Genomic DNA, 27,434 nt, shown 5'->3' with positions numbered 1-27,434 from the left:
GCAAATTCTTCTAACAGTCATACCTCTTGAATGAGCCAGGTTACGTTGTTAAAATCTCCCTAATAAGATTAAACTGCTCAGCACTTTGAGCCTCAGCTAAAACAGATATGAGTCCTAGCTTCGATCAAAGGAGTCAGAAGTCTTTTGCCACATTTTAATGTAAGGTTTTACAGAAGATAAGTATACATTTAGATAGAGATACATATGTTTTATCCACTAAAGCTAAAAAGTTGGACGAAGTTTTAGATAGACTACTTAAATGCAGTTGTTTAATCATGCAAGAAATTATTTCTGAACTAACTGTATATATCCATGGCATGCAGACAAAGTGCTTGGGAAAAAAATTAGACACCTACCTGTTTTCTGGAGCTATTAGAAAACATTTTAGTCAACACCATTACAATATAGATAAAGAAAGTGTACACTTAAATATCAGTTATCTCTCAACATTGACTGTTACTACCCAATTTTAACACAAGAAATTCTACTAGCTCCATCAAAAACACATGATCATGATGAAACCAACTGTTTCAGGATGAGGGTATTACAAAATAGCCATGATTCAATGCCTGCTGGCCTAACTTGCAGAGATTGCTTTCTGAAGGAAAAAAAGAAAAAGATAGCCAAAGGAGAACTTCAATCCAAGCAGCCTTACATACATAAAGAGCACTTTGAATTGAAGTACTGTAACACTTCTACTACAGTACCATAAAATGATATTAGCATAATTAATACTCTTTTTACTTTCTATCGCCTAAGAGGTCCTAGAGGCCTAGAAATCAATCACATGCTGATAAGGAATAACAGTTGCAAGCAGGGTAAGCACAGCTGCCTATAAAGTTTTTGCAAGTCCTTCACTTAACCAAGCCAGATTTCAATTCAAGAATCACATTGTCACACCTCATACAAAACCAAGTAATTTTAATCCAAACAGTTATATCTATAATAAAAATGTCTTAGTCCTAGTTTTTGCAGGCTTTTTACTGTAACAGATATATCTGGGATCATAAACAATACTAAAAATAGTGTTTCAGCTGCACTTCATAAAAATGGTAAAATATTTTCTACCACAAGAAGGTGAAATGTACTTCCAAAATTATCAGTTTAAGCCTTAAAAACTAGAAGAAGCTTCAGTGAGTGTTTGCAAGGTCTCTATCAGAAACTAAAGGACTTATTTCATAGGTATTCAGATTTCAAATGCTTAAAACAAAAAATAAAATAATTTACCTGAAATTCTGGTATGGCAGACTTTCTGATACCTTTCCTCTTCTTTGTGATTGCTTTTTTAGATAACGATTTTTTTCCTTGTAAGATTAAAAGAGAAAAGCTTCATAATGCTGTTCATTGTACTTTATTAATAAAACTAAATTACATACAGGCTTGTAAGTTAAACTGCAACTAACAGATGGTTTTCAGTCATGTAAACTTGATGAATCAGAACTAGACTCAGCAGAAGCAAGCATTGAACAAGTATCTGTGTACTGCAATCTTTTGGGTGGAGGGGAAGGAAAAAAAAGAAGAAAAAAGCCTACTACTACATATTCAATAATACAGCACCTAAAAATCTAAGTCATAAAAGTAACATTGACACCACTCTTCTGAAAGAAGTGAAATCCAAAACTTAAGACACAAACATAAGAAATATAGCATCTTACCTCCAAGATTTGTTTCTTTAACACTCTAAAGAATTACACATTAGGATCTGGGATATCTGTATCTAATAGTAAAAAGATACCTGGAAAACACAAGTAGGATCTAGAAATCCCTGACTGAACATATTGAATTTACCCAAGGAAATTAGACTGCTTTGTTTTTTCTGCCTGTGGCGATACCTAACATTTTTAGAAGGCAAACAACTTTAACAACTTTCTATAATGCACTTCACATACAGCTGTGCTATATATAAATGGATGTAACAAAAAATCTCTGTGAAGGCAAGGAAGTGCTTTACTGCCTACAGTAAAAGAGTTCACAAATCATACACATTTCTCAAATCAAGTAGTTAAGTCACTAAGCAAGACAGTGAAGTTTCTTATATGGTTATTTCTACATTCATATGGTAAATTCAAATAAGATCACCTTTAATTTGTTCACTCAGGCCAAAACCATCATTCTATCATTATCACTTGTTCACATTCAGGAGTCCCAAACAGTAATTTAAAAACTAATCAAAAAGAGAAGAAAATAGTAATTTAATGTGGAATTTGTTGTCAACTAGCATGACTGCAGGCACTTGGAAACAATATAAGCACAGGCAGATTCAATATTTAAATTAATGAAAATATTGCACTGAATCTTCTTCCTAACAGATGCTTTAAGTGTGTGCAAATGTGTATGTACATGTACATACAAATATTCATAGATGCCTATGCATCTATTGTTCCAGTTTATTACACTGTGAGTTTCCTGTACATCTTACCTGACTCTGAAATAAACACACTTATGGGACAAGGAACAGGGCTTGAAGAATCTAGATCTGAAATTCCACATAAAATCAAACTATATTAAAATGAATAAATCAACCTAGAAACTACCCATATCAAATATATTTAAAAATTTAAAGAGCCCTCAACTACCAAAAATAAATACTTACATATTTCACATTAGAAAACAAGTGATAAAACAGAGAAGCTTATTTACTAGAACAATAACCCAAACACTCTGACAATGGGCAAAACTGTCCACATTTTTCTTAAATGCTTTATGAATACAGCTGCATTCTACTACTGAAAACAATGCTGTTCATTGAAAGAACTAAAGTGGACACTTAGAAGCTTTCTTGACAAAATGACTCAAAAAGAAGTCTGATCATATGGTGGCTCCTTGCTATAGCCCTTATGTTATCTGGAAAGAAAATGAAAAGACAAAAAAAAAAGGCAGCTAGATTGTCTTGCTTCTTTACGAAAAGGAAAATTTTAATATGCTTAAAATAGAACTTGCATTCAATTTGAATACTCGCAACATATTTTACAACAAGTATTACTTGACTATTTTCCGCATCCAGTTGTATATGACATATGATGTAGTGTAATTCAAGAAGTAATAGTTAAACAGAAATATTCTCTTTTCCCTAACATATTCTTATGAAAAGGAGGAAAATTTTTAGAAAGAGTTATAAATTATTAGAAACCCAAATAAAATAAACATTTCTTTCTTCACATCAGGATCTGAAAAGCATGAAGTAGGAAAGATTTGGCGTTACAGACAGACCAAGAATTAAAAGAAACCATCTAGAAGCATAAGAAAATGAGCTTTATTATAAATAGAGTCTGACATATCATAAAGCATAGCTGTTGGAATATATGTACCAAAAGACCTACAGAATTGCTGGTAACTGCTGTGAGCACGTATCTGTATAGAGCAACATCACAGTATTCTTCCATTTTTTTGGCACCAGATGTCCTATGGTGTAGTTGTTTTTTCATTTCATGTATTAAAAATGTAAAAAAAACCTTACACATACTTATACTATGGGAGGGAATTAATATATACAGCAAACTACTTACGGCAAATTCATCTTCTACCTCAGTAACACCCTTTTAAAATACAAAATTGATATTAGAAAGAAGTTGTAGTGGCAGTACTGATAATTTCTCCCTTTTAGAAAAGCTTGTATCTGGTTTTCCAAAAATTATTTCTCAGCTTTAAACAATGGTAACAGAAACCAAATGTTTCCCAATTGGCAGTTATCTGTAATTCATATATATTACATAGGTGAAATAATTTTTAGTAAGTACATAAAAATCCAGTTTTGCGACCCGGAGGTGTTATGTTCTGTGGCTATCCCCCTCAGCACCCAGACTTGCAACTGTGTAATAAACTTACGTATCTTTTCTATGTAATTGGTTATAAACACCCAGCTACTAATGCTGTCTTGGGACAACAAAATCACTGGTGAGAGGGAGCTTCTCAAATCACTCACTGACGTCTGCTAGAGATCTTTTGTCCATAATACTGGATGAAGAAATTATCTCAAAGACTTATATTAATTCCTGAGCAGATGAAGTAATATTTCTGACAGTAGTTAGATCACAGTGCATTTTGAAACACGATGCACTGTATCTTTCCGAGCATACTCAACATATAAATAAACTTAATTACTGACTAAAACCAATCCATAAGAAAAACCTTAGAACCTTAGCATAACCTTACTAAACCTTAGTTAAATATTTACAAATTAAGAATCTCATACACATAATCTGCTTAGTTCACCTACTCAATTCAACACAGCCTACTTCCTGTCCACATTTAAAGATATTCCAGTGTAACTTTACATTCACTAACAATTTAATGTGCCACAATCATTCATTATCACAATCATTATCACAGGAAGCCTACTTCCTGTCCACATTTAAAGATATTCCAGCATAACTTTACATTCACAGTCATTTACTGTGCCACAATCATTAATTGTCTCCACACAGCCTTTTCCAAAAGGTTCCATATCTCAGTTTGGTTTCAGTTTAGAGTGGAAGAGACTATGAGGCATCTCACCCCCAAGAGGAGTTCATAGGAAATCAACATTTTATTAACCAAGAACCCCTTAGCTAGGTCTGTGAAAATTCTTAGACATTAAACTTAAGTTCAGTAGGTCCAGGAGAAATCTGACTGCCACAGGTTTTTCTTTCAGGCCTAAACAAATTCTACAGACACGTCAGCAAATAGCAATTAACAAAGTAACATAACTAGGATCTGAACTCTAATTTAAAGACCATCCAAAAACCACACTAGGGAGATTAGATGCAACTAAAACATAAGCCATCTCAAGTTGGTCTTGCCATCTAAAGGTGAAGAAGGGGAAACAAAGAGATAATTCAGATCTGTTCTAGTACTGTTTTTGGCATAAAAATGAGACTAATAAAAGATGAAGCCCCACAAACGTTCTTGATGCTTGTAAATTACTTCAGCAAGAACAATATCATCTATAACTTCTTCTGCATTGGGATCAATGTGATTTGAAAACAGAAACATTTTTACAGATCTAGTAAAACTTTTTATTATGAACTGTGGTATATGAGTTCTTATGGCTTCTCCTTGAAGAACAAAAGCAATGTCAATCCATGCTTCGAATTATAACGTGACAACACAGTGGAATTTTGAATAAAAACTTATCTTAAACATTTTTTTTAATAAGACTGCAACTTTTTTCTTGGATATGGAGGAGGGTCTTGATATTCCAGATGAAGGAACAGATGTTCTTAATATCAAACACTAACTCCGTAGTATTTGTCATGGTAGAATACAGTTAAGTTAGCCCTGTCCAATTGCAAAAATTTTTGGTTTTTTCACTAAATTCTAGCAGTACCTGCAGTGTTCTCAAATTAAACAACAGGCCCTTTTATCTCTCCATTAACAAATCTGTAAGACACTTTATGTCTTTCAGAGATTTGGCAACTACTGTATGTATCCTGTTTCCTTTTAATCTTCTATTCTTCTATCTTGCCCCCAACAGCTCTTCTTTGCAAAATATAACATGATACACTCTGGAAAATGAAGCATTATTATAGAGTTTTGAAGCTTCCATATTGACACGGCATACACTTTTATATAGTCAAATGAGCTAAGTCGGTCTGAACAAGTGCATTAATATTGCTGATTTACAGAACAATGTCCGAAACCCTGTAAAACCTGAGTGGTACATACTTCTGAAGACATGGCACTGAAGCTTAATGCATGGAGTACATTGTTACTTGCTGGAATATCTCACTTAATGTCTTCAACATGATCAACAGGCTGTTCCTTTGTCTACAGGTTAGACAACATGACAAAGTTTTTACAACACTAAAAAGTCTCCAGAAGACTTCTGAATATTAAACTCCCAAGGACAGTAAACCAGGCACTACAACATTGCTGCCAGGCTGCTAAATTAATTTTATTGAATTCATCTAAGCAATGCTTGACTTCATACACAAAACGTAATGGTACTCTAAAGAAATAAAATATATATAGTAAAATGGACTTCAAGCAGGTAGACAGCCATGAATTTTCCAGAGCATGAGTATATGGTAGAGAATTTATATCCAAGGTTCTTCTAAAATAATGTGCTGTATTGGTGTTTTCTAGATCAACTGGAATAAAAAGAGATTCAATTTACATTTACTACAACCTCTGCATCAGGCACATGACAGTTATTTCAAGCAGCCTCTGGTCCCTTCTACTTTCTCAACCCTAAAGTTGTTCTGAATTTCATCCAATCCCTGTTTCAAATATGCAATTGTAGGATTCTCATGCTCTTGCACAGTGCCTTGCACTGAAACTTATCTAACTCCAGTAAGAAAATAACATTTAAAAATTCATGCAGAGCATGCACTTGTTTACAGAACTGCTCTGTCTTTCCATAACATTCAGTACTACTCTGTCAATAATTCTAACACAGAACACTGCCACAATAATAACCATCACCTTGTTTCAAAAACATAGATTCAGTACAGTGGTCACACCTTTTCATAAATTGTAAGAAAACTCTGTCACTATGGTAAAGGTCATAACATAGCTGTATTCTCCAGTAAGTTCTGCTCACAATATTTCTGTGAAGTTTTCAGATGGAAAAACTGCATGACTAGTCAATATTCACTATGGGTACCACTGCCACAGCAAACCAGGAATATGCAAATCATCTCAATAGAAACACAAACTGTGACTCAGTTACATTTAGCTGCCTAAGAGAACCAACAGCAGGAAAAAATAGTTTTGTTGAAAAGTACTCACTTTTACATTCCTGATGTTCTCTTCTACTTACTTTTAAAGAAGGTTTTAAAGACTTATTATGACCAAGATCAGATTTAAGTCAGGTGTCTTTGGGGACTCAGAACAAGCTTTACTAAATCACTTTTTCTGCTCTATATTGTAAGGGAACCTTTAAACAGAAGATTTAATTTCAGACAGTCTTTAAGAAATACTACTTAGCCCTTAACATTAGGAAACATTATAAAACAACAAGTTATTGTAACGAATTGGATCCAATCCTATCCATTTCAGCCTAGCAGCATAGGACTAATGGAGATTTAACAACCATAGGAAGAAAAGCACTTTATTGCAATGCTGTAAACTTATTGCAAAATTTTCTCCAGCAAGGTCAAATGAATAAGTAGTCAGAATAAGATGGGATACGCATCAACATATCAGGCGATAAAGGACAACACTTCTCCAAACTAGAGTCCTTGTTTGCCATTTGGATTGTTATTCAGTTTGCTTGGTTTTAAGAAGACTGAAAACAGTGACACATTTGGAGAGCTAAGTTACAAAGGCAAATGTAAAATACATTACTTTCCCTGAATACTACATACATGAACTTAAACTGCAACTCTTGAAACTTCTGTTTAGATGTGGGCAGTGAAATATTTTAGAAGGAGGAATTTGTGATTTAAATAATAAGACAGTTCTTTAGCTGTTATGTGCAAATATTTAGGATCTAAATATTACTGAGCTTTAAATTTTGACTTCTAGCTACATGCACTGCCATCACACCTTGGCTAGTTTCCTAATCTTTAGAACATATTTTGTGGTCACTCAGATTCTTGGTTTTGGTTTTCTGCTTTTCAGATGAAATCCAATATTTATCTGTCAGTCTACACTGTTATGAAAAGCACCCTGTCATTTCAAAAAATACAATGTTGGAAAGAATCTGCTAAAATCTAGCATAGATAGCTTAGCTCAGGACTCAAAAGGATTAAGCTTTTACATTGCTTCACGTGATATCAAAAATACTACAGCTACCTGAACAACTTGAACTTAAGGTTTTTGTACCTTTACAGTTTGCAAATACCTTTGAAACTTTCCAGTAAGTTAACTGAAATCTGGACTGTGTATCACTTACCTGAAACACTTAACCAGATGCTGCCCAATTCTGTAATAAAAATGTCATCAGCATAAATTCTGCGGCCGATGCATCCTGATTGGATGGACCCAGGCCCACAGTCAAAGCAGTACCGTCTGGTGCACAGTTTCACTATGAATGACTTTAGAGTCATCATCTCATGTAAATACTCTGTGATTCTTCATAATTTGGATAAGATAATATAAACCAGAAAACGGAGAAACATTTCCACAATTGCTATAAGATACCATAAAATGCCTTCAAGTGACACTCTCTGACGCTAACCAGTCAGCTACATTTATTGTCCTGAATATTTTTTGCAACGAATTAACTCTTGCAATTAATTTTGTTCTCTAAAGATACATTCTGCAAATGAATCACAGTTTGATCAAACGATGTGTTATATGCTTGTGTTATCAGGCAGGTAATTTTGACTCTAAAGTTAATATCCGAATTGTCTAATGCAATAAGGCTCTCCTTTTTCACAAAATAAAGACTTATCAACTAGAAAACAACTTTAAAAAACATCTGTATCCTCCTAATTTTTACTGTAAGTAAAAATGCCAACTTACCAGACTTGTGCTTCTTATGTTTTGCTTTCTTTTTAATTAAAAACAACTTGTTCTGGATCTCAGACTTAAAAGATTTGAATGGATGAAGATGAATCTCACGCTTTCTTTGCAAGTCATCAAGTTTTCTCTGCAGATTTTCATTTAGAATATCCTTCAACTTCTTTTTTTTCTTTTTCTTCTTTTTTGCTAGCATCTTATTTAGTTTCTTCTTATTTTGCAGTAAGGTCTCTAGCACCGTTTCTTCAGCAGATTCATGGTAATTTCTGCCTTGGTTTTCATTATAAGTGCCATTGACATGCATTTGGCAAGCTTTCAGTGTGTTCCCCTTGAATGGACTCAGCTCAGGTCTTACTCTGGACATTTCAGTGCAACCTTGTCCATTCTCCACATCTGTTATTTCTTTTGAGCTAGGGTGACCACTCATATCCACAATCTCTCCTGAAGCAATCAAATTCCTGAAGTTCTCTTTATAACAACCAGTTTTTTTGATGTCACAAACTCTTGAGGCTTTTACTTCACAGTCAACCTTCATTTCATCTGTGGTGACTCTAAAGCCACTTAAACGTGCTTTTTTTTCCGGACAGATAACAATGTCCATACTTTTCTCTCCTTCTGTCTTGGAATGACACAGCAGCTCTCTCCCAGCAGAACTGACCTCCCCATTGCTTTTGCTTACATATTCATGTTTTACTCTTTCCAATTTAATACGTGGCACTTTTTTAACTTTGATGGGAAGAGATGGGAATTCAGGAGCCTGAAAAGGTTTTTGTTTGTAAATTCGAACATCTGCACCACAGAACTGTGGAAAGTGAACATATGCATTTTCCAAGCAGTCATAACCAAGAATTACTTCTCTGCATTCATGGATAGGCTGACCTAGCACCGCATCCTGAACATCCTTTTGTGTTTCATATACGAAGTCACAAAGACCTTTTAGCAGCCATACTTTTTGATAGAACGGTAGCTCATGAAATGGTTTTTCGTCCAAGGGATTAACTTCTCCGAGAACTTTGAAAAACTGGGGACACAATCCAAGTTTTTCTGCAGCAGCATTAGGATTGTCAGTCTGCCCCACAACAGTATACCAGTGTTGCACTTTCTTTCTGAGTGCTGCCTCCCAAGTCCTGTAGGAAAATGTAGGCCTGCGATGTAATGTAGGTCTGCGATGAGGAGGACTTAACAAAGAAGTCATTATTTTAGATAAAAAAACATTACACTGAGGCATCAGAAGACAACGTTCCAATTCATAGAATACTATTTCAGGTAAATTTAAAATCTGTTGGGCCAAGCAAAGAAAATGACCAATAGCTGGAATCTCCCACATTGTCTCCATCCTTGTAGGTGCTGCTTGAGCTAAAAGTGATTTTTCCCATTCTTCTATTTCTTTCTGACTAGCTTCTTCTGCTTCTTTTCTTTCTTGATCTCTCTGCCTATTAAAAGAGATTTCATGAAAATTCAGATGGTAAGTGAAAAAAAAGAAATGAGGGAGGAAATAACCAGAACTACAGTATGTCAAACATACTTATCTCTAAGTTAAAAAGAGCACAGTAATACTGAAGTTTTACTTCAGTTTGTCTTACTTTGCAGTGCAGAATGCATCAACCAAAATGGGAAATTACTGTCACTTTTTTCTATTACCACTAGTTTTAAACAAAGTCCCAACATAACTCCCTACTCTTCTTATAATTTCCTCTGTTATTTAAGACAGCCAACACATATCACCAGCAAATTCCTTCTTCCTTGCAACAGATTTCTTGGTGGGAAGAGGAGACAATGACTAGATTTTATTTTGTTTTCCCAATTACCATGTCTAACCTACTTAGGTGTTGATTCACAGGTAAAAGGTCAGACACTGGAACTCGTAATGACAAGACACAGACAACTGTTTTAGTTAACAATAACTTGTTTTTCCAAACTTACTTCTAAAAATAAAATAGGAAGTTACATACAGATTAACAATATTATACCCTATTCTAAAATAGGCCAAGATACTCCATATTTCTCATTGGATCCAGTTAACTCCATGCTAACACCCTCACAAAAAGCAAAATTGACTATATAAGCAAACTTCATTCAACAATTTCCTTAATTAAATTACTAACTTGCAGCTGGAATTCAGTTATTCAAATGTTTTAATGAACATGTCTGAAACCTATCTGAGGATCATGTTTTCAGAGATGAAAGACACAGAACTGCCTACATAATTTAATTTTTATCTTATTTTTATTTCTATACAATATACATGAAGATATTTATTAATATGTTTGAGTATTTTAAATTTAATTTTATTTTTATTTAATTCTCATCATAAAATGCTTGTGTCTTATGAAAGTATCTAAATATCTAAAGCAAAGAATTATGTATAAACTTGGACTTCAACAGACAATTTCTTTAAATATGGGGCTAAGTTTTATAGAAAGGCGCTTGCATTTGCAGTCCTACTTTTCTGGGACTGAAAGTATGCAACTCTTAGACATTCTAAACTAAGATGCATTATGGCTACAAGCATAAATCACAGCTACAAGCACTTTGAGTCGCCCACTAGGTAGCCAGAAACGGAGTCCTTTTCTTATGTTCCTGATAACTCATTTTAAAGTTGGGTGAAGAGCAGATGCTGCCTGTCCAAATACAACTCATTCACCAGCACTGTGGTCTCCAACTAAAACACCCAAGGCTGCAGTCTTCCATACTGTTTAGAAAGTACCTCTTCTGTGCCAACCTCAGTGTATTAGATTTCTAAAGAAAACAAAAAAGTACCAGAATAACCATTTTCTCTTCTTAATAACATTAATATGTACTTTAGCAATAAGCCAAAAGTTTAGAAACTTGCAATACATTTCCAAATAAAAACAGCGTTGAAAGTATGTGCATTTATATGTGCACCACTTTGAAAATTTGTACACACTGTAAAATGTGATCTTCACTGGAAACGTGCAACTAACTCTACAGGCCTTCCAATTGCCAAGCCCTTTTCATGAAAGTGCTCAGAAAAGGTACTTCCAGAACATTTTTGGTGAGCTGAGAAACAATTGGTACAGAAAAGTTCAAATTACTTTAAAAACATGGTGTGATTAAGAAACCAAACTGAGAGAAGAAATTTGAAGCAAAATTACTTGGAGAGGTCAATAGACTCAAAGAAATATCAAACCAGCTATCTACTGACAGATTTTTTTTTTTGCTTAATAAGTGGTACAGTGCAAAATTTTAGGGTGCAAAAAGACAAGTCAGTTGTGCGTTTTTTTCTGTTACTATGGAACATTCTGTAGAATCAACCATCATCTGTCCAGGATCTGGGACTTTTGAGTATATCCAGATACACGGACTTAACAGTTAATTACTACAGTTTTGCAGCAATGTACTTAAAACAGGTGTATGAAAGCGTAATTTTTATCTTGTTTGGTAAACTGTTCTACAGACTCTAGCAGAGTTGAGCAAAAATCAAGAGAATTTTACCAAAGAAACAATAACCCTAGTGATCTTTGATTTTCTTTTGGCAAAGTGTGACTAGAAGATTAGTGGATTAGAAGAAAGTTCTACAGAGAAAAGTACTGTCTAACAGTTAAGTCAGCCATATAGCCTCAAATCTGCTGAAAATGAAGACAACCTGCAAAATTAAAAGTGAGCTGGTCACATATGGGAAAAAGTCTACAAAGCTGTAAACTTTGAAAAAAGCTAGAAATATTTTGCTTCCTGACGCAAATACTGTCTTACCATTGTGAGCCATGTTTAGACGCAGTAACACAAATTACTGTTAAAGTAAACAAACTTCAAAGCTTCATTTTCCTCAAAGTAAAACATATTAACATTAAACACTGCCTGGAATTATTTAGCTCTTAAATTTCAGAAGACCACAAAATTTCAGAGTTATTTACACGAACAATCTAAATTATTACCTAACTGACAAGCTGAAATGCTACATCAGTGAGGTAACAGCAGAGGCACTGGCAGACATGATTTGCTTCTGGCTATCAGTGAGAGAAGCAGTGACAAAATCATGGAATTAGACTGTATTTAATCATTCTGGTAGCTTCTTAGCTAATTATTGTATGAAAAACTGTCCAAGGATACATATCACAAACCATAACGCACTAGCAGGAAATTACTATGGACGCTTTCAGTTAATATTAGAAGTTTTGCTACACTAAAATAAGAGCAGCTGTAATTTCATTCAAATGACCTCAGCAATTTTTCAAGGAAGTGGTACTAATTTTTTGCTTTGTGGATGCACTGTATTGAAGCCATGAACTTGAGACCACAAAAGCGCCACATTTATTTACCTGAAAAAGCCATAAGGAGCTAGCCTCTTTAGAAAACTAGGAAGACAACTATTTAAAACTAAAACTAAATAATTTTTCTTATTACCTCTTTTCCTCTTTTGCTCTCAGTTGCTCTTCTTGTCTTAGAACCTGAACCATCACAGACTCAAACACGCCCGTTGACAAACCTACTAAATTGCGAGGCATGGAACGACGTCTTGTAGAAATGCTTGCTGTTGTTTTTTCATCCTCCTGCCCATAGCATCCTCTAGATGTTACAGCTAATGATGTTTTCTCTCTTAAATGCCTAGAAGAAAAAAGCAAGCCAATTCACAACTATGAACTTCTGTACCAGTGACACCTCAATGCCTAGCCTACCAACCATGGATCAAGCATGCTTACTCAGAAAAAAAGCAGTTATTTTTTCCATTTTGAAAATTCCTTTATAAAATTTTAAACCAAACACACTAATACGACCTATGTTTTCACATCAGTTAAAAACTGTATATTTACCACAAGTTCCCAAATGTTATTTGGAGATGGAATTCTCTATCTTAGTCCACAAGTATTTGGAAAGAAAAAACTTCCACAAGACCTAAGATAAGCAAGTATCCTTTTTAGCAGATACCTAAAAATAGGGGGCTGGGTGGTGGGGTCTATTAGGGGAAGGGTCTGGGGATCTATTAGTTGGTTCAGGCTGGGGAAGCATAGGTTAAACACCGGTTTCTTCCTATTTTAAACTCCAAAAACTGAAGGACAAAACACTACAAATTTGTCTGCAAAGTTACATTTTTTCATACGTTGTTTCAAAAGACTCCATTAAAACTTGTATGAGTTTTTCACAACCTGTGAAAAGATTTGAGGGACAGAGGAGAAAAATCCAACCTCCATTTAACAGGAACCTCCATTCTAAGGTAATTTTCTGTGGCTTGTAGTATTCAGGTATTACACAACCACTATTGATTGATTCCCCTGAATCACTTGAAGGGGATCATTGACCTAAACACTACTCTGTAATAATATAAGAACGACTGTTGCAAGAAGTAGCTCTTCAATTTCATTCTACAAATAAAAACTTCAAACAAATTTTTCTAATTAAAAATTGTAAAAGAACTTTGAGACTTCTAGGTTCCGTAATCCTTCGTCCTTACAGGTGCTAGAAACTTTTATTAAGCTAATGCACACAGACATAATGAAAAAATCTTTACAAATCTCTGAAGAGTTAATACAAGACAAACTCACTATATACTGAGGCAGGATTATCTTTAGACAGTTCAATATTTCCTAATATTTATCTGAAAAAGACTGTCCATTAAATGGAAGAAAGACAAAAGCAATTGAATTTATTTTTTAGTAAATACCTATACTGCTATTTGACAACACAAAATCTTCCAAGTTGTATTTGGTTATTTATCTGCCAGCTGTAACTCTATTAGGCCAAGAATTTTTTTTTTTTTTTTAAATCGGGTTTTACTTTAGCAAACTGGGAACATTCATGCCCCACTACATTAAGCTCCTTCCCTTCTACTACTAGACTGTCCCAAAACTGCCGTTACACAGAAACAGTTTCAAATATACTGTTGCTACAGCAGCACTGAATACATTCACTCTGCTTTCAGGTGCCTTCTGCACCACTGTCCTGAAGTGTCCTTCCTACACCTCGCAGTTCACGATTACGTCACTAGCAAACATAATGCTGATGGACACACAGAGCTTTACATATTTCCCAACACTGTTCCTTCTTTACCTTCATCCTTCACCAAAAACACCTCTTGGTTTTCACATCCAGAATACTATGTCATTCAGAAGACCGGTGGGCTTTACACTGTAAGAGGCCACCATGGTTTTCTGATAATGACTAAACTATGACCAGTTCAAGAGAAAGCACGTACTTCAGTTGTGATTAAAATTGCGCTTTCTACCATATAGCTCGAGAGCTTTCTATGTTTCAGCTGCTTTGGCTGATAAGAAAGCAGTCCCTGCCCGGGACTTACATTTCAACTTACTGCGATTTCCATTTTGCCATTTAAGACTATACTATGGCAAGCATTGTCTCTCATTTTATGATTATGATTACCATTTCAAAGCAGGTAGCTTCGGCTTAGTATTTTATTCCTACGTATTTTAAGGGTGGTAAAAATGTCACAGATTGGAAAAAGAACAATTTCAAATAGCTAAATATTCATACAGAGTTTAGGCAGTTTTGCGACAGAATAAAATAAAGAAAGAAGCATTTGACATCTTGTGTAAACAAGTGTCCCTCCATGCTCACAAAAGGCTTCTTTCAGAAGGAAAATCTTAGTCAGGAAATGCTGCGCTCTATTTGGCATTTTGAGGTTTGGAATTCCAAAGCATTTTGAATTAAGATTTGAACAGTTTCCCGTAGGAAACGTTAATCTTCATCAAAGTACTGAAAGTTCCAGGGTTCTTTCTGTTGGGCGGTTTTGTTCGACGCTTGTTCTCCTTTAACGGAATTTAAAGAAACACACGCTCCTGTTCTACTTTATAGTAAAGAACACGCTGCACGGCCCCTACAGTTTCCTACACCTACCGGGATAGCAGCGCCAACTTCTGTTCCAGCATCATCTCCAGCTTCTGGGCCTGTTTGGAGAGCCAGTGATCCACACCGTGCAGCCGATAGCAAGTCTCCAGCATGAGCCGGAAGTCACACACGAAATCTGCTATCCCTGTGTACTGCCCACTGGAAAATTTCTCTTCCATTTTCAATAGCCATATTCCAGCGGGCATCTGCTGCAAGGACTGGCTGCTCTTACGGCCCAAGAGGGAGCCAGAGCCTTCTTCCCCGAAAAATGCCTGATCCGCGAGGGGCTTCAGGAACGGCGCCGTCAGAGGCCGGTACTTCTCCAGCAGGAACTCGCGCAGGATGCGGTACCCCTGCTGCAGCTCGGGATTCAGGCTCTGCTGCCAGGCAGTGTTCCCTCCCTCATCATCTGCCTCCTTCTCAGGCTCCTCCATCCCACTCTGAGGGGCCGAGGGCGGATCCGCCGGGAGGTCTCCGTCGGACTCCATGTCTCCCGCCCCAGGCTCGTTCTCCGGCACCTGCCGGGGACAGCGGCGCTGCGCCTCGCCCGGCCGCCGCATCCACATCGGGCTCACCTGCGCACACAGACACCGCTCAGCGCCCCGCCGGCTCGGTGGGCGGGACGCGGTCGCCGGGGGGGAGGTACCGACTGGGCTGGCGCGCGGCCCCGCCCGCCCGGGGACAGCGCCCTCGCCCTCAGGGCCCGCCCCCTTCTCCCCCCCCCGCCGCCGGCAGCACCGGCGCATCCCGCCCCCCGCGTGCGCCGTTCCCGCCGGGCCGGCCGGGACCTCCCTCCGCGCCGCGCGCGCGCTCCCGACGGGCAGGCGGCGCGTGCCGGCCCCGCGCGGCGTCCGTCGGGTAACGGGCGGCGCGCGCGGCAGGCGAGCAGACGGGAGGGTGGGGGCGCGGGTGCCCCCCCCGACCGGGAAAGGACGCGGACCCTCTCACCCCAGCGCGCATGCGCGCGCCGAGCCGGCGGCGGTGCGCCTGCGGTGTTGTCGGGCGCTGGGTGGGATGTGACGTCATCAGAGGGCGCCCAGCTCGGAGCCGGCGGGGGCGACTTAGGGGCGGCAGCTCGTGCGCGCGGGGCTGGGCGGGGCCTCGCGGCTGGGGCGCAGCCTCGCAGAGAACCCCTCAGTGGAGGCGGGGAGGGCTGTTCGTGGCGCCTCCTCGAGGCGCCTCCTCGAGGCGCTGGCGGCGGCGGTGGCGGTGGCTTCCCCGGCCCCGCAGGGCTCTGCTGCCGTGCTGCGGCGGCTGAGAGAAAACTGCCACCTAACGAGTCTGTCGTCTCCCGTCAGAGGTGCGCCACAAGTGTTCAGCCGCCGAAGCAAGGCAGCAGCTCACAAAAGCACTCAGTTCTACACTCGGTTCTGCCCGACTTGCCTTAGGAGCTGGTGCGCTGTGAGGGGAGGCTGCTTCTAACGACGCTGTCCTAGCCTGGGGTGCACTTGTGGTCCTCTCACGTGTGCCCTCACGTTTCCTCCAGTCCTGCTCACCCCTGCAAGAGATCCTGAGGGACCCCAGGGAGCTCCGCAGTTGTAATGGCCTGCACAGCGCTGCAAAGCACTTGGAGACACGCCTCTGTGCGTGGCTTTGGTTTTATGCTCTTCACTTTCCGAACTGTATGAAAAGCTGAGGGCGCCCTGCTGAAGGAAATAGAGGGGAAGAGAATGAATGTAAGGGAGCAGGACTCTACTTCTCTACTTCTACATCTACTTCTGTAAGGGCATTCTTGTTCTTCAGAGATCACTCCAGAGACAGACCTTGCTCGTAATGGTGTTCCTTTCATGCGTATAAATGCCTCCACGCTGCAGGAAGGTGGACCTGCTTGGAAGGATCATTGTGCATTAAGACTGTAGTGATCCATGCAATAGCTAACCCAAGTGTAGCCACATACAGGATGGTCTTCAGGTTTGTGTTCTGCTGTGTGTATCGCACGGCCACAGAATAAAGTCAAGAAGTACTCTGTTAGAATAGCCATGGGCAGCTCCCACACTGTAGTGGCATCTCTATGACCTTGCCTCTATCTAAAACTGCAGCCAGAAATCCTTATGCAAACATTCTCTCTGACAGTAGAAAGGATTAATAAAGTTGGGATTTTTAAAGGAAATCCTCTTATAGCTTGAATGACCATCATGGGATAACCTTTCCACAGACAGTCTTCATGATGCACCCTCATTACAGATCCCTTTGATGCTGCACTGCTTATGGTTTGTGTGATCTGAAATGCTGTAAGATAACCATTCTCACTTTCCTTATAATGTTAACGCTAAGAAATTGCGTTTGAAATGATGCTTCACAGAGTCTGAATCACTTTCTTGTACCGGGACCATAAGGACCAATATGTCCTGTTGCAAAACAGAGGGAATGCTGTGTTGTGTTTTCTTTAATAACTGATCTCAGGAATAGTGTTCATCTTGTCTAAGTCCCACTCCAAGCTGAAGGTGGAGGGTCATCATCCAAGGGACAAATGGTGGAGGGATTCCAGCAACATGTGTGGAGGTTAAATCAACTGTAGGAAAAAGATAACTGAGGAAAGCAACCATTCAAGTAACAGTGGGAATTTCTAGTGTAAATTAAATAAAACTAGATGAGGCTGCAGCCCTTTTAGAAGTTTTGTGCTTGTGGATATCTGGCTTGCAACACTCACATCCTGTTTCATTTATACTCTCTGCAACAATACCCAGTAGCTTAATAGATATTTTTGCTTCTTGTTATATATGTGGCCTTGCTTTAAAAATATAAGAACATATAGTCATAATTCTGCATAAAATTCATAGGCTGAGTAGCCACAAAATGTGTTCAGAGATTTTGGTGTGATAACATCTCAGCTATATTCAGATCTCCTGTCGAAAATTGAAATTTATGGTGATGAAAGAAATTAAGATATTGAGTCAACACTCTGAATTAAATTTCAGTGAAGAATGGCCTGCATATGACAAAACAAGATAATATCCTTTATTGGGAGCTCTGACTTGTATCACCAAAGTATTTGAAAGAGGATATTTTTCCTAGGTATGCAATCAAAGTAGGCAAAAAAAAAAAATTTTAAAAAAAGGATTAGAATGGGAAACATCATTGGATCAATCTATAAGAACTTTTTTGTATTTCTTATGTAATAAGAAAAATACATTTTATTCAAGAAGTTCTGTGATACATTACCCATGTATTTCCCGAGCCTTGCCACATGAGTGCACTGTTGAATAAATGCCATGTATGATTCCTGCATTAAATCAGACGTAACCAGTGTACCCAGGGTAGAACTGCTGAAGCAGAAGCAAACATTTTGGAAAACCTGTAACAATGGGGTTTCGTTTTATATATTCAGTGTTAATAGGAACTATGACTTACATATTAAAAACAAAAAACAAAAAACCAACCAAAACCAAACAACCAAAAAAGCAACAACCAAAAAAAAAAAAAAACCAAAACCCCTCCCAACCCCCACCCAAACAATTTTTAAAAAACCCAAAATTTTCAAATAATAAATAGAGCTGATAAATATTCTTACAATTTCTGTCCATACATCTGAATTGGATATACAATTTGTGCAAAATAGTGTGATAGAGATTTGCATACTTTTTAATCATGTAAGTTTGGATATGCATGATAATTTCAAAGAATATTACACCAAGTGAGCACTTCTGCCTTGATGTTATCACAAAGACAGCAAGAAATTTTGTCGTTATAATATTACAATTTTGTCGTTATAATATTACCCACAGTGTCTTAGGTGTGTACAGAACAGTGCAAATGTCAAGTGGATAAACATTCACCATGAGAAAGAAACATGAGATATACTTGGGAAAGAGTAATCTTCCATATACAGTTCACAAAGGATAGAATGATCTAGCAAAGGAAAAGAGACAACTGTCAGACGTGACTAGTATCCTTCATGTCTGGTGTAAATTTTGAGTGACAGAGCATCAGCATGTCATGGAGGTCACGTTCAGGGGATGCAAAGTAAAGAGAGTATCTCAGCCTCACCATGAAAGCATCCATGACTTCTACAGAGACACAATGATGATGTAAATAATTAGTCTCTTCCTAAACTTTGATTTGAGTATAAGTTTTTATCATATGCCCTAACCAGATACTTTGTCTTTGCATTTGCTTTCAATCTGAAATCAGTGTTATCAAACTACAAAGTTACAAATACTGTATAGACTAAGATGATGAATAGCTAAGCAAACCTCAGCTGGTTTAAATCCCTGAGTTACTTGTGGCCATTTTTAACACTTACCAGTATTTTATATGTGCATTTTTAGAGATTTATATGCAACTCTCAAAAAATATGTAAAATGTATACAAAAAGAATATTTTAGTCTAAAGTTCTTAAATCCAAAGGCCCTCTAGTAGTTTTCTATCTTATAGACAAGAGAACTATAGCATTTTTGTAAAAGATATTACCTCAAGGAATTGTTTAGACTGGCAGAATTATAATGTTCAAAGGCACTGAAGGGTTATTTTCTAACAGGTCAGAGCTGCCTGTTACAGGATGTAGAATGAAAAAAGAAGGATGGTTTCTGTAGCAGCAGGACAGAATGCTTAGGAAGATAAGTAAAATTGACTGTTTTTTCTGTGAAGGCCTGAATTCCTGTACCTTGAAATCAACATTCTCTGCTTCAGGAGTAGTAAAGGGGGATTAAAAAGTACCTTCCTCCTTCAACTTTAGGTTACGCTTCACAAGTCAGAAAAAAAATCTTTTTTTATATAATACACATTCACTCAGTGTATAATTTACTTCTTCTTCTAGCAGTGTCCTAAATAGTGACTGAGTGGCTCCCATTTTCCTTCATTCTGCTTCTTCTATTTCATACATTAAAGCCAGAGGTCCAAAGTGCAGGTTTCTGCTCCTGGTGACCTTCATGGTGACACAGAATATAGCCCACATTAAGGGTCCTTGAACTTTTGGTGAGTGGATTAGCATTGCCACCAGAGCCATTCAAACTGCATGCTCAAGTAGGTACATGTTCCTTCTGCTGACATAAAGTAATGGTAAATAACATGAACACCAAATTCTAGAAAACACTAACAATGTGCTTTCTGTTTGCAGGTCAGCCATCTGAAGTTTCCTTTTATGAGATGCACAAAATTCTTGGCAAAGAAACAGGGGCTCTGGAGTGTGAAGAAAATAATCAACCTCTGAAATGTTTCAGCTGAGTTATTCTGCTGATCTTTTTCATCCTCTCTCTTGTTCCACCACCTTTAATTGCATCTCTCTCCCTTTTAGGGATACAGTGCTACTTTCTAGCACCAGAGATACCGTCATTAACAATTATAATACAAACAGACAGAAAACAATGAAACTGTCTTTGAATTCTGCACTTTCCTCCTTTTTTGAGTCCCCAGAGCTGTAAGCTATTTTGCATTCAATCTTCTGCAGCATATAGTACTGAAAAAGTACAGTTCTCCTTAAAATAAGTAATTCTCAGCAATTAAAATTTTACGATGTGTTACAATGCATCAAAAATCCATTCTCCAACAAAGACCATGACTAAGTATTTTTTAAATTAACATAAAATGTTATGATCCAAATTTCTGTCATGATGTGTTTTTAGAATTAGAGAAAGAATAAAGCAATTGAGCACATTTAAATGGTTTCTTTCTTGATTCTAGATGGCATGAGAACTGTATGGAGATGAATGCTGTAGGATGCCCAGGGACTTTGACCACTAATACCTAACACGGCTGGCTGCTGCAGGAAGTGGCACAGCAGGAATCGACACGATTTTCTGCCCAACCATGCCAGATGACCAGCAGAGACCTTCCTTTAAAGGGCACAGGTTGAGAGCTGGAAATGTGACGAGGGAATGATTCTCCCAGATAATCAAGTAGGGTAAAACATCTAATCTCTCGGTTCAGTAATAAACTCCAGAGTTCAGATCCCTTGCTGTCTGCCGTTTACACCTGACGTCTGGACATTCAGTACATACAGGCTGATAACTAGGTCCTTAGCCAAGCTGGGAGAATAACTGATGAGACCAGGATGCAGTATTTCATTTAGCAATGTTTGTCAGTCTGTCTGCAGCTCAGCTGCTGATGTTCACAGAACTTTAAAAAATGTGTATTTTTTTCAGCTAGGCTTCCTCCTTCCACACTCTTGCCAAACTTAGTCAAAATTATCCAGCAGATTAAAAAGTGGCTGGAGAGGACAGACAGGCAACACAACTACATATGCCTCAGTTCCTTAGAAAACTAGTAGCAGGAATTTAATAAACTCCAACACTGTTTATTTTCACTCTGTTCTCTGTAATTGTGCAACACAGGAAAGGCAAAAAAAAAAAGCTTCATACAGACCTAACATTTATTTATGTGAAAGGTTTTGCAATTATACTTTATTGTGTTTAATTGCGTACCTGAGGCTTTTTTAAAATTTTTGTGGTATTATAGGAATGGCAATTATTTCCTCTTCCCAATGCTGGAGAGTGGAGATAAAATACACAGATAGAATTTTCATATCTAAGAGAGGTTTTGAGAATGATTAGTGCAGAGATTAAAATGCACAGACAGCCAATGTTTGAATGACTTAAACATTTGTTCCATTCACTGCCCATTCAGTTCTTTTATAAAAATTAACTGTAAAGACTGTCTTATGCAGTATCAGAGAAGATAAATCAGGGCAAGGGCTAAAACTGTAGTCACACAGATATGAATGTCTGCTTCTGACAGGGAAAAAGAGAACTCCTCCAAATATGTTCATGACATTAGCAATTCTAGAGTATGTGTTGTATGTCACTGTTCCTGGTGGATGGTGTGAAAGAATCTGTGGCAACTTGTTGTCACCTTACATACAGACATACCTTGCACATACAGCACACCTCAAGACAACTCTTATATGCTATTGTCCATCAATAAGGAATATTGGAAAGACTGGGCAATATTCAAAAAGTATAAATTAAAAGGATTGTCTGTACAAACACCAACTCTTGTTCTGAAGTGTTGTCGCAAAAGTTACAGGAATCTATCAGCAAAATTTGATTAAAATGTAGTCGTCTTTTGTCTCATTCAGCCACATCTCTTCTACACATCTGGTTTTATTGTACATTCAAAGAGAAAATACAATTGTTTCAAAATAAGAGATTTAGAAAAGTTAGAGTAATTAATTAATCAATATAAACCCCATAATATTTTCTTAATTTTTACTTCACAAAATCATAGTATAGCTGAGGTTGAAACAGATCTCTGTGTGTCTGTTGCCTCCATGCCTCCATGCTCAAAGTAGGGGGCAAACAGAACTGCTTTCTCAGAGTCTCATTCAGTTGGGCTTTCAGTACCTTCAAGGATGGAGGCTCCACAAAATATTTGCAAGCAATAAAGACAAACCACTGTAGTCCAAGAAGATATTCTGACAGCCTCTATATTTTCTTCTATTTGCTGGCTTATAGCACCTCAGGATTTTAAAATTATAGACTATCCCGAGCTGGAAGGGACCCACAGGGATCATTCAGCCCAACTCCTGGCTCTGGTCATACCAAGAGTCACATCATCTGCCTGAGAGCATTGTCCAAAAGCTTCATGAATTCTGTCAGGGTGATGCTGTGACCTCATCCCTGAGGAGCCTTGTCCAATGCCCAACCACCCTCTGGGTGAAGAACCTTTTCCTGATACCCAACCTAAACTTCCCCTGACACAACTTCAGGTCATTCCCTTGGGTCCTGTCACTAGTCCTGTCTCAGGGAAGAGATCAATGCCTGTCCCTCATCTTCCCCTAGTGAGGAAGTTGTAACTGCTATGAGGTACTCTCCTCAGTCTCCTTCAGACTGAAAAGAACAAGTGACCTCAGCCAAGTGACCTCAGCCACTCCTTGTATGGCTTCAATATATTACTGTCCAGTGGACCCGTTTTGCTGAATGCCTTTTGTGGTCCTGTGTGCTCTCTAGCAAGTGATGAGAGGACATCTTTTGCCATCTCAAGTTCAAGAGGCATCATCCTTCTCTTATTCCAAGAAATACCAAAAATAGTTAACCCTTAATGAGTAAAAAAGATTTACAGTAACATTTGATATAAGAACTCTAGACTTAGGGAAATTTTTAAAAACAGTAATTTAGCACTGAAGCAGAGATAGTTTTCATTTATACACATCACTTTTCCCTTTTGTGTGTATCTTTTTAAGAACAAACTTCCAAAAAAGTGTAGATTTTTCAGCAGTGGTCAGCATAGACCTTACTATGTCCTAAGTCGTCTGCTGTAAACAGAAGCACATGAAGGTTTAAATAAGTTCCCATTCTTTTCAATAGTAGAGGTCTCCACTGCACATAAAACAATTATTTAATGACAGTTTGGAAGTACTGGGAGCAATAGATAGGCTACAGTAGGCTCTGTTTAGTCATATAAATGTTAACAGGATGTGAAGCAAGATTAAGTTGGAAGTCAAATGCTCATTCTACAATGTTCTTAGAATATTCTAAAAACCCGACAGTTTCCAAGAAAATGCATTAATAAATTACCATGTCAGTTTTGGTCAGTTGGAAAATATATTACTGCTAATTATATTTGGGTTGGTTTTTTATACCTTTAGGGGAGAAAGACCTCAGTGTGAAGAAAAACAAGAACTTCTCATTCAAATGTTAATATATATTCTGGACTTTAGAATAGAAACCCTGTACTCTGAACTGGAGCAAGTTTTTTTGAGCTGACACCTCCATCCTACCTCACACAATCTATTTTAATGTTTACAATCACTTTCACTGAAAATGTTTAGAAAAGGCTTTCTTCACATTATTACTACTTGCAATTGATCTTTTCCCCAGTGTAAATCTGTCTATGCCCTGGAGTCCAAATTATACATATCTGATCTTTTTGTGTAGTACAGTCTATTGGCTATGTTCCAGGTGTTTTTCCAGCTTGAGGCTTTGAATTAGATCTCCTGTAAATTGTTGGCAAATTAAATGGCTGATAAAATAGCTAGTATTTACCGTATGCTCAAAATTATTCATGCAGTGGCATGTGGTACCGGGAAACTTTTCTTTCTTCTCTTTTCTGCAAATATTTGCTTTTTGCAGATGAATTTCTAAGGCCAAAAAAACACAAACCAGTTGTATGCAGCTGTTTTTCTTGCTACTCCCATGCCAATATTTTCTAGTTACACAGAAAATATTTTTTCAATAACTTCATTGATGTTTTTGTCTCTATCACTGTTTTCTAGATGTTGTTACCCGTAAAGATAATTTAATATGACATATTAATTTGAATTAGAAGAGAATTTTGAAAGCCTGCCCTGTAACGGACTGAACCTAATGTTGCAAATGTAGGCATAGAGCTATTAAGGGAGGTCCATGATCAATGAAAGTCGTTAACTCTAATGGTGGAGCTTGGAGAATAAAGGCAAGCAAGCAAAGAAAGAAAGAAAGAGAGAAAGCGTGAGGCAGAGCAAGAGAAAGGGAGACATAGGTGCCAGGAAGTAGGGGTGGGGCAGGCAGTGTTGGAAACAGACAGAGAATGGAAAATGCTTCTCAGTGGCCAACCTGGAAGAGAAGAGTGCAGAGTTGCCCAGATGAATGTCCTCCTCTGTTTCACTTCTAACATGGTAACTTGATAGTTTTCATCAGGATCTGCACAAAATCATCATTAGGTTTTTCTGCTATTGGTGCTTTTATTGCTGATGGGACCAATAAAACAATGAAGTTTAAAAGAAACTGTGAAGGTTGAGATGGAAGGTCGACTTGACTCAGTATAGCACCTGAACAACTGTATTAAAACAAATTGAAATATTTTTGCCACATAATAAATTTTTCATTGCATTTCTCCTTATTGTGGTTTAATCTGGAAGGTACCCAAACAGCTGTGGGCCCACTTTCCACCACCACCTTTCCCTGTTTCCCCTCCAGCTTATTGTGCCCCAGATTCCTCACAGGTGTGGCAGTGGAAAGACCTGAAAATTCCATCAGTTAGTGTCAACACTGCTAAGTAAAATCTAAAACATCAGTGTGTCATCAACATTATTCTTATCCTCAATCTGTCACTCAGTACTATACCAACTAGGGCAAAAATTAACTCTGTCCCAAATAAAACCAGGGCAATATCCACCCTTTATTCTGTATCATTTATGTCATGCCCAGGTTCCACTCTTCCCAAAGCATCCTTCCCTGTCTTTTGATACATACACAGAGATAGCTTTCCCTTAGTCTATGGGTCATCCCTCTAAAATTAGTCCGTAACTTCGGGCTTCTTCTATTGTAGTAGACCTTCAGAGCTGAAGAGATGATGCATGGTATTGGATAATGTCCATGAAAAGTCCATCCCCCATTCAAAAACCCATTTGTACATTGCATCTCTTCTTTGATGGCCCAACATGTCAACGTGTCATAGGCCCACTGAGCTACCTATCTTCCTCTACCTATCTTCCCAGCTACCTTGTGATGGCTCTGCTTGGAGCAGTCTGCTTCCTGATCCCTCTTAGAGGCAGCTGCTTTATTCCTTATTAAATGTGTCCACTTCTGTCATTGTTGAGACAGTCACGACACACAGAAGAACACTATACAATTTCAAAAGGCTTCTCTCTTTATTATAACAGCATGTTGTCTTTTATACATTCCCAACAAAGTTTATACTTATTCATTGGTTACAATAAATCAACACATTTTTCTTTGTTACAGAGCAGTCTACACCACAGTTTCTAGCTACACTGAACTGCAGGTTTCTTTTGTTTATCTTTTTCTTCTTCTTAGTTTCTATGTCAAAAACCTTGGCAGAATTCCTTTCAGGGGTAAACACAACTCTTACCAGCTTCTTCTAACTCACTCTTCCTAGCTCACAGACCAGCTGTCAGCTGCTTCCACACACTTCTTCTTCCAGTATTTCTCCTTGCATACAATCTCAGATAATACTGGCACAGGTTGGTTTTCTGGTTCAGCCTTGGACTCTGTCACTTTGCTCTTAGTTCCAGAGACCTTCCCTCCTGCAGCAGGCACTGAGCTCTGCTGAACAGATCTCGGTCAGCCTGGATCAGGCCCCAGCACATTGCAGTGATTTGTGTCTCTCTGGAATTATTGGGTGACAGCTCATCTTGCCCAAATATTTTAATACATTTTTCCGCATTCCTCAGGTTTTTAGAGGTGAAGTCTTAAAACACTGGGAGATGCCCACTGCCCTAGGCACTTGCCCATCCTATCCCACACCCCTTGCCACTCATAACTACCCAGCCTTAGGGCAGATCTGTGGGTGATGTTCTTACCTAGTTGTGTAAACTTACACAAGAGCTGAGACATATTCATGTGTCATAGCAATGCAAAGGTGCTGGTTTGGTCACCCTGGGGATACTCTCCAAGAGGTGTTGTAAGTCACCTGGAGGAGAAAGGAAGGATGGCAGAGAGTGTCATTCCCATGGATGGACCCCTGGAGGTGTAGTTATGTGTCATTCCCGACAGGAATGCAGGTGCAGCAGCGATGCTGGGTGTACACACTGCCTCAGTCCTGCCAAGAGGCATCTTATCATATCAAAACCCCATGTTACAAAGCTCAACAACATCAACCCTAACCCAGAGCTGAGAAATGACACAGCAGGGAACACAGCAAGTAAGGTGTTACCCAATGCAACTCTGAGAACACACAACAACATTGAGATCAAATAAGTCAACATTGTGGCCAGTAACTATTAAACCAATGCAACTAATTGCTTATAACAAATTTGTTTTAACATGTCAAAGCAGTGGTTATCTTAACCCTTCACACCCATGGGTTGGGTGCCAAAATGGACTCTTGTGGTTTAACCCAGCAGGCAGCTAACACCATACAAAACACTTGCTCACTTCCCTGTCACCACCCCAGGATAAGTAAGAGAACTGGGGGAAAAAACATTAAATTCACCGTTGAGATAAAGACAGCTTAATAGGCCAGAAACAGGAGGGGAAACAAAAATAACTATCATTAAAATTAGAGCATACAAAACAAGTAATGCACAATGTGGCTGGTAGCCACCTGCTAGCAGATACAGAGCCAGCTCCCAAGCCCCCAGCCAGCTTTATCTGCAGCTAATATTACTAAGCTTTACACCATATAGTATGGAATATCCTTCCAGTCAGTCACGGTCAGCTATATCACCTCTGTCTCCTCCCAGCTACTTGTGTCTCGCAGACTCTTCACTGGTAGTGTGATGTAAGAAACAGAAAAAGTCCTTGTCTTAATGCCTAACACTCCACTCATCAGTCTGCTATCAACATTATTCTCATCCTAAATCTAAATCACAACATTATCCCATATACCAGCATGAAAATTAACTCTATCCCACACAAAATTAGGACAATTGT

General features: G+C 38.3%; 1 protein-coding gene across 1 annotated transcript in view; it reads right to left on the bottom strand.

Annotated features, from left to right (window-relative positions):
- KIAA2026 (KIAA2026 ortholog) overlaps positions 1-15,786 on the bottom strand; it is a 49,202-nt gene extending 33,416 nt beyond the window's left edge. The window contains exons 1-4 of the mRNA XM_054285224.1: positions 15,196-15,786; positions 12,751-12,951; positions 8,389-9,818; positions 1,228-1,304 (exon numbers count right to left, since the gene is read on the bottom strand). Coding sequence (XP_054141199.1) covers positions 1,228-1,304; positions 8,389-9,818; positions 12,751-12,951; positions 15,196-15,752 — 2,265 coding nt within the window. The 5' untranslated portion in view covers positions 15,753-15,786. The remainder of the gene's footprint in view (positions 1-1,227; positions 1,305-8,388; positions 9,819-12,750; positions 12,952-15,195) is intronic.
- Positions 15,787-27,434: the final 11,648 nt, after the last annotated feature.

This window comes from Melozone crissalis, unplaced genomic scaffold (genome assembly GCF_028551555.1).
Source record: "Melozone crissalis strain CALT ecotype California unplaced genomic scaffold, PUWL_Pcris_2 ptg000005l_1, whole genome shotgun sequence".
Taxonomy (NCBI): domain Eukaryota; kingdom Metazoa; phylum Chordata; class Aves; order Passeriformes; family Passerellidae; genus Melozone; species Melozone crissalis.
This window is presented reverse-complemented; position numbering and strand designations above follow the sequence as displayed.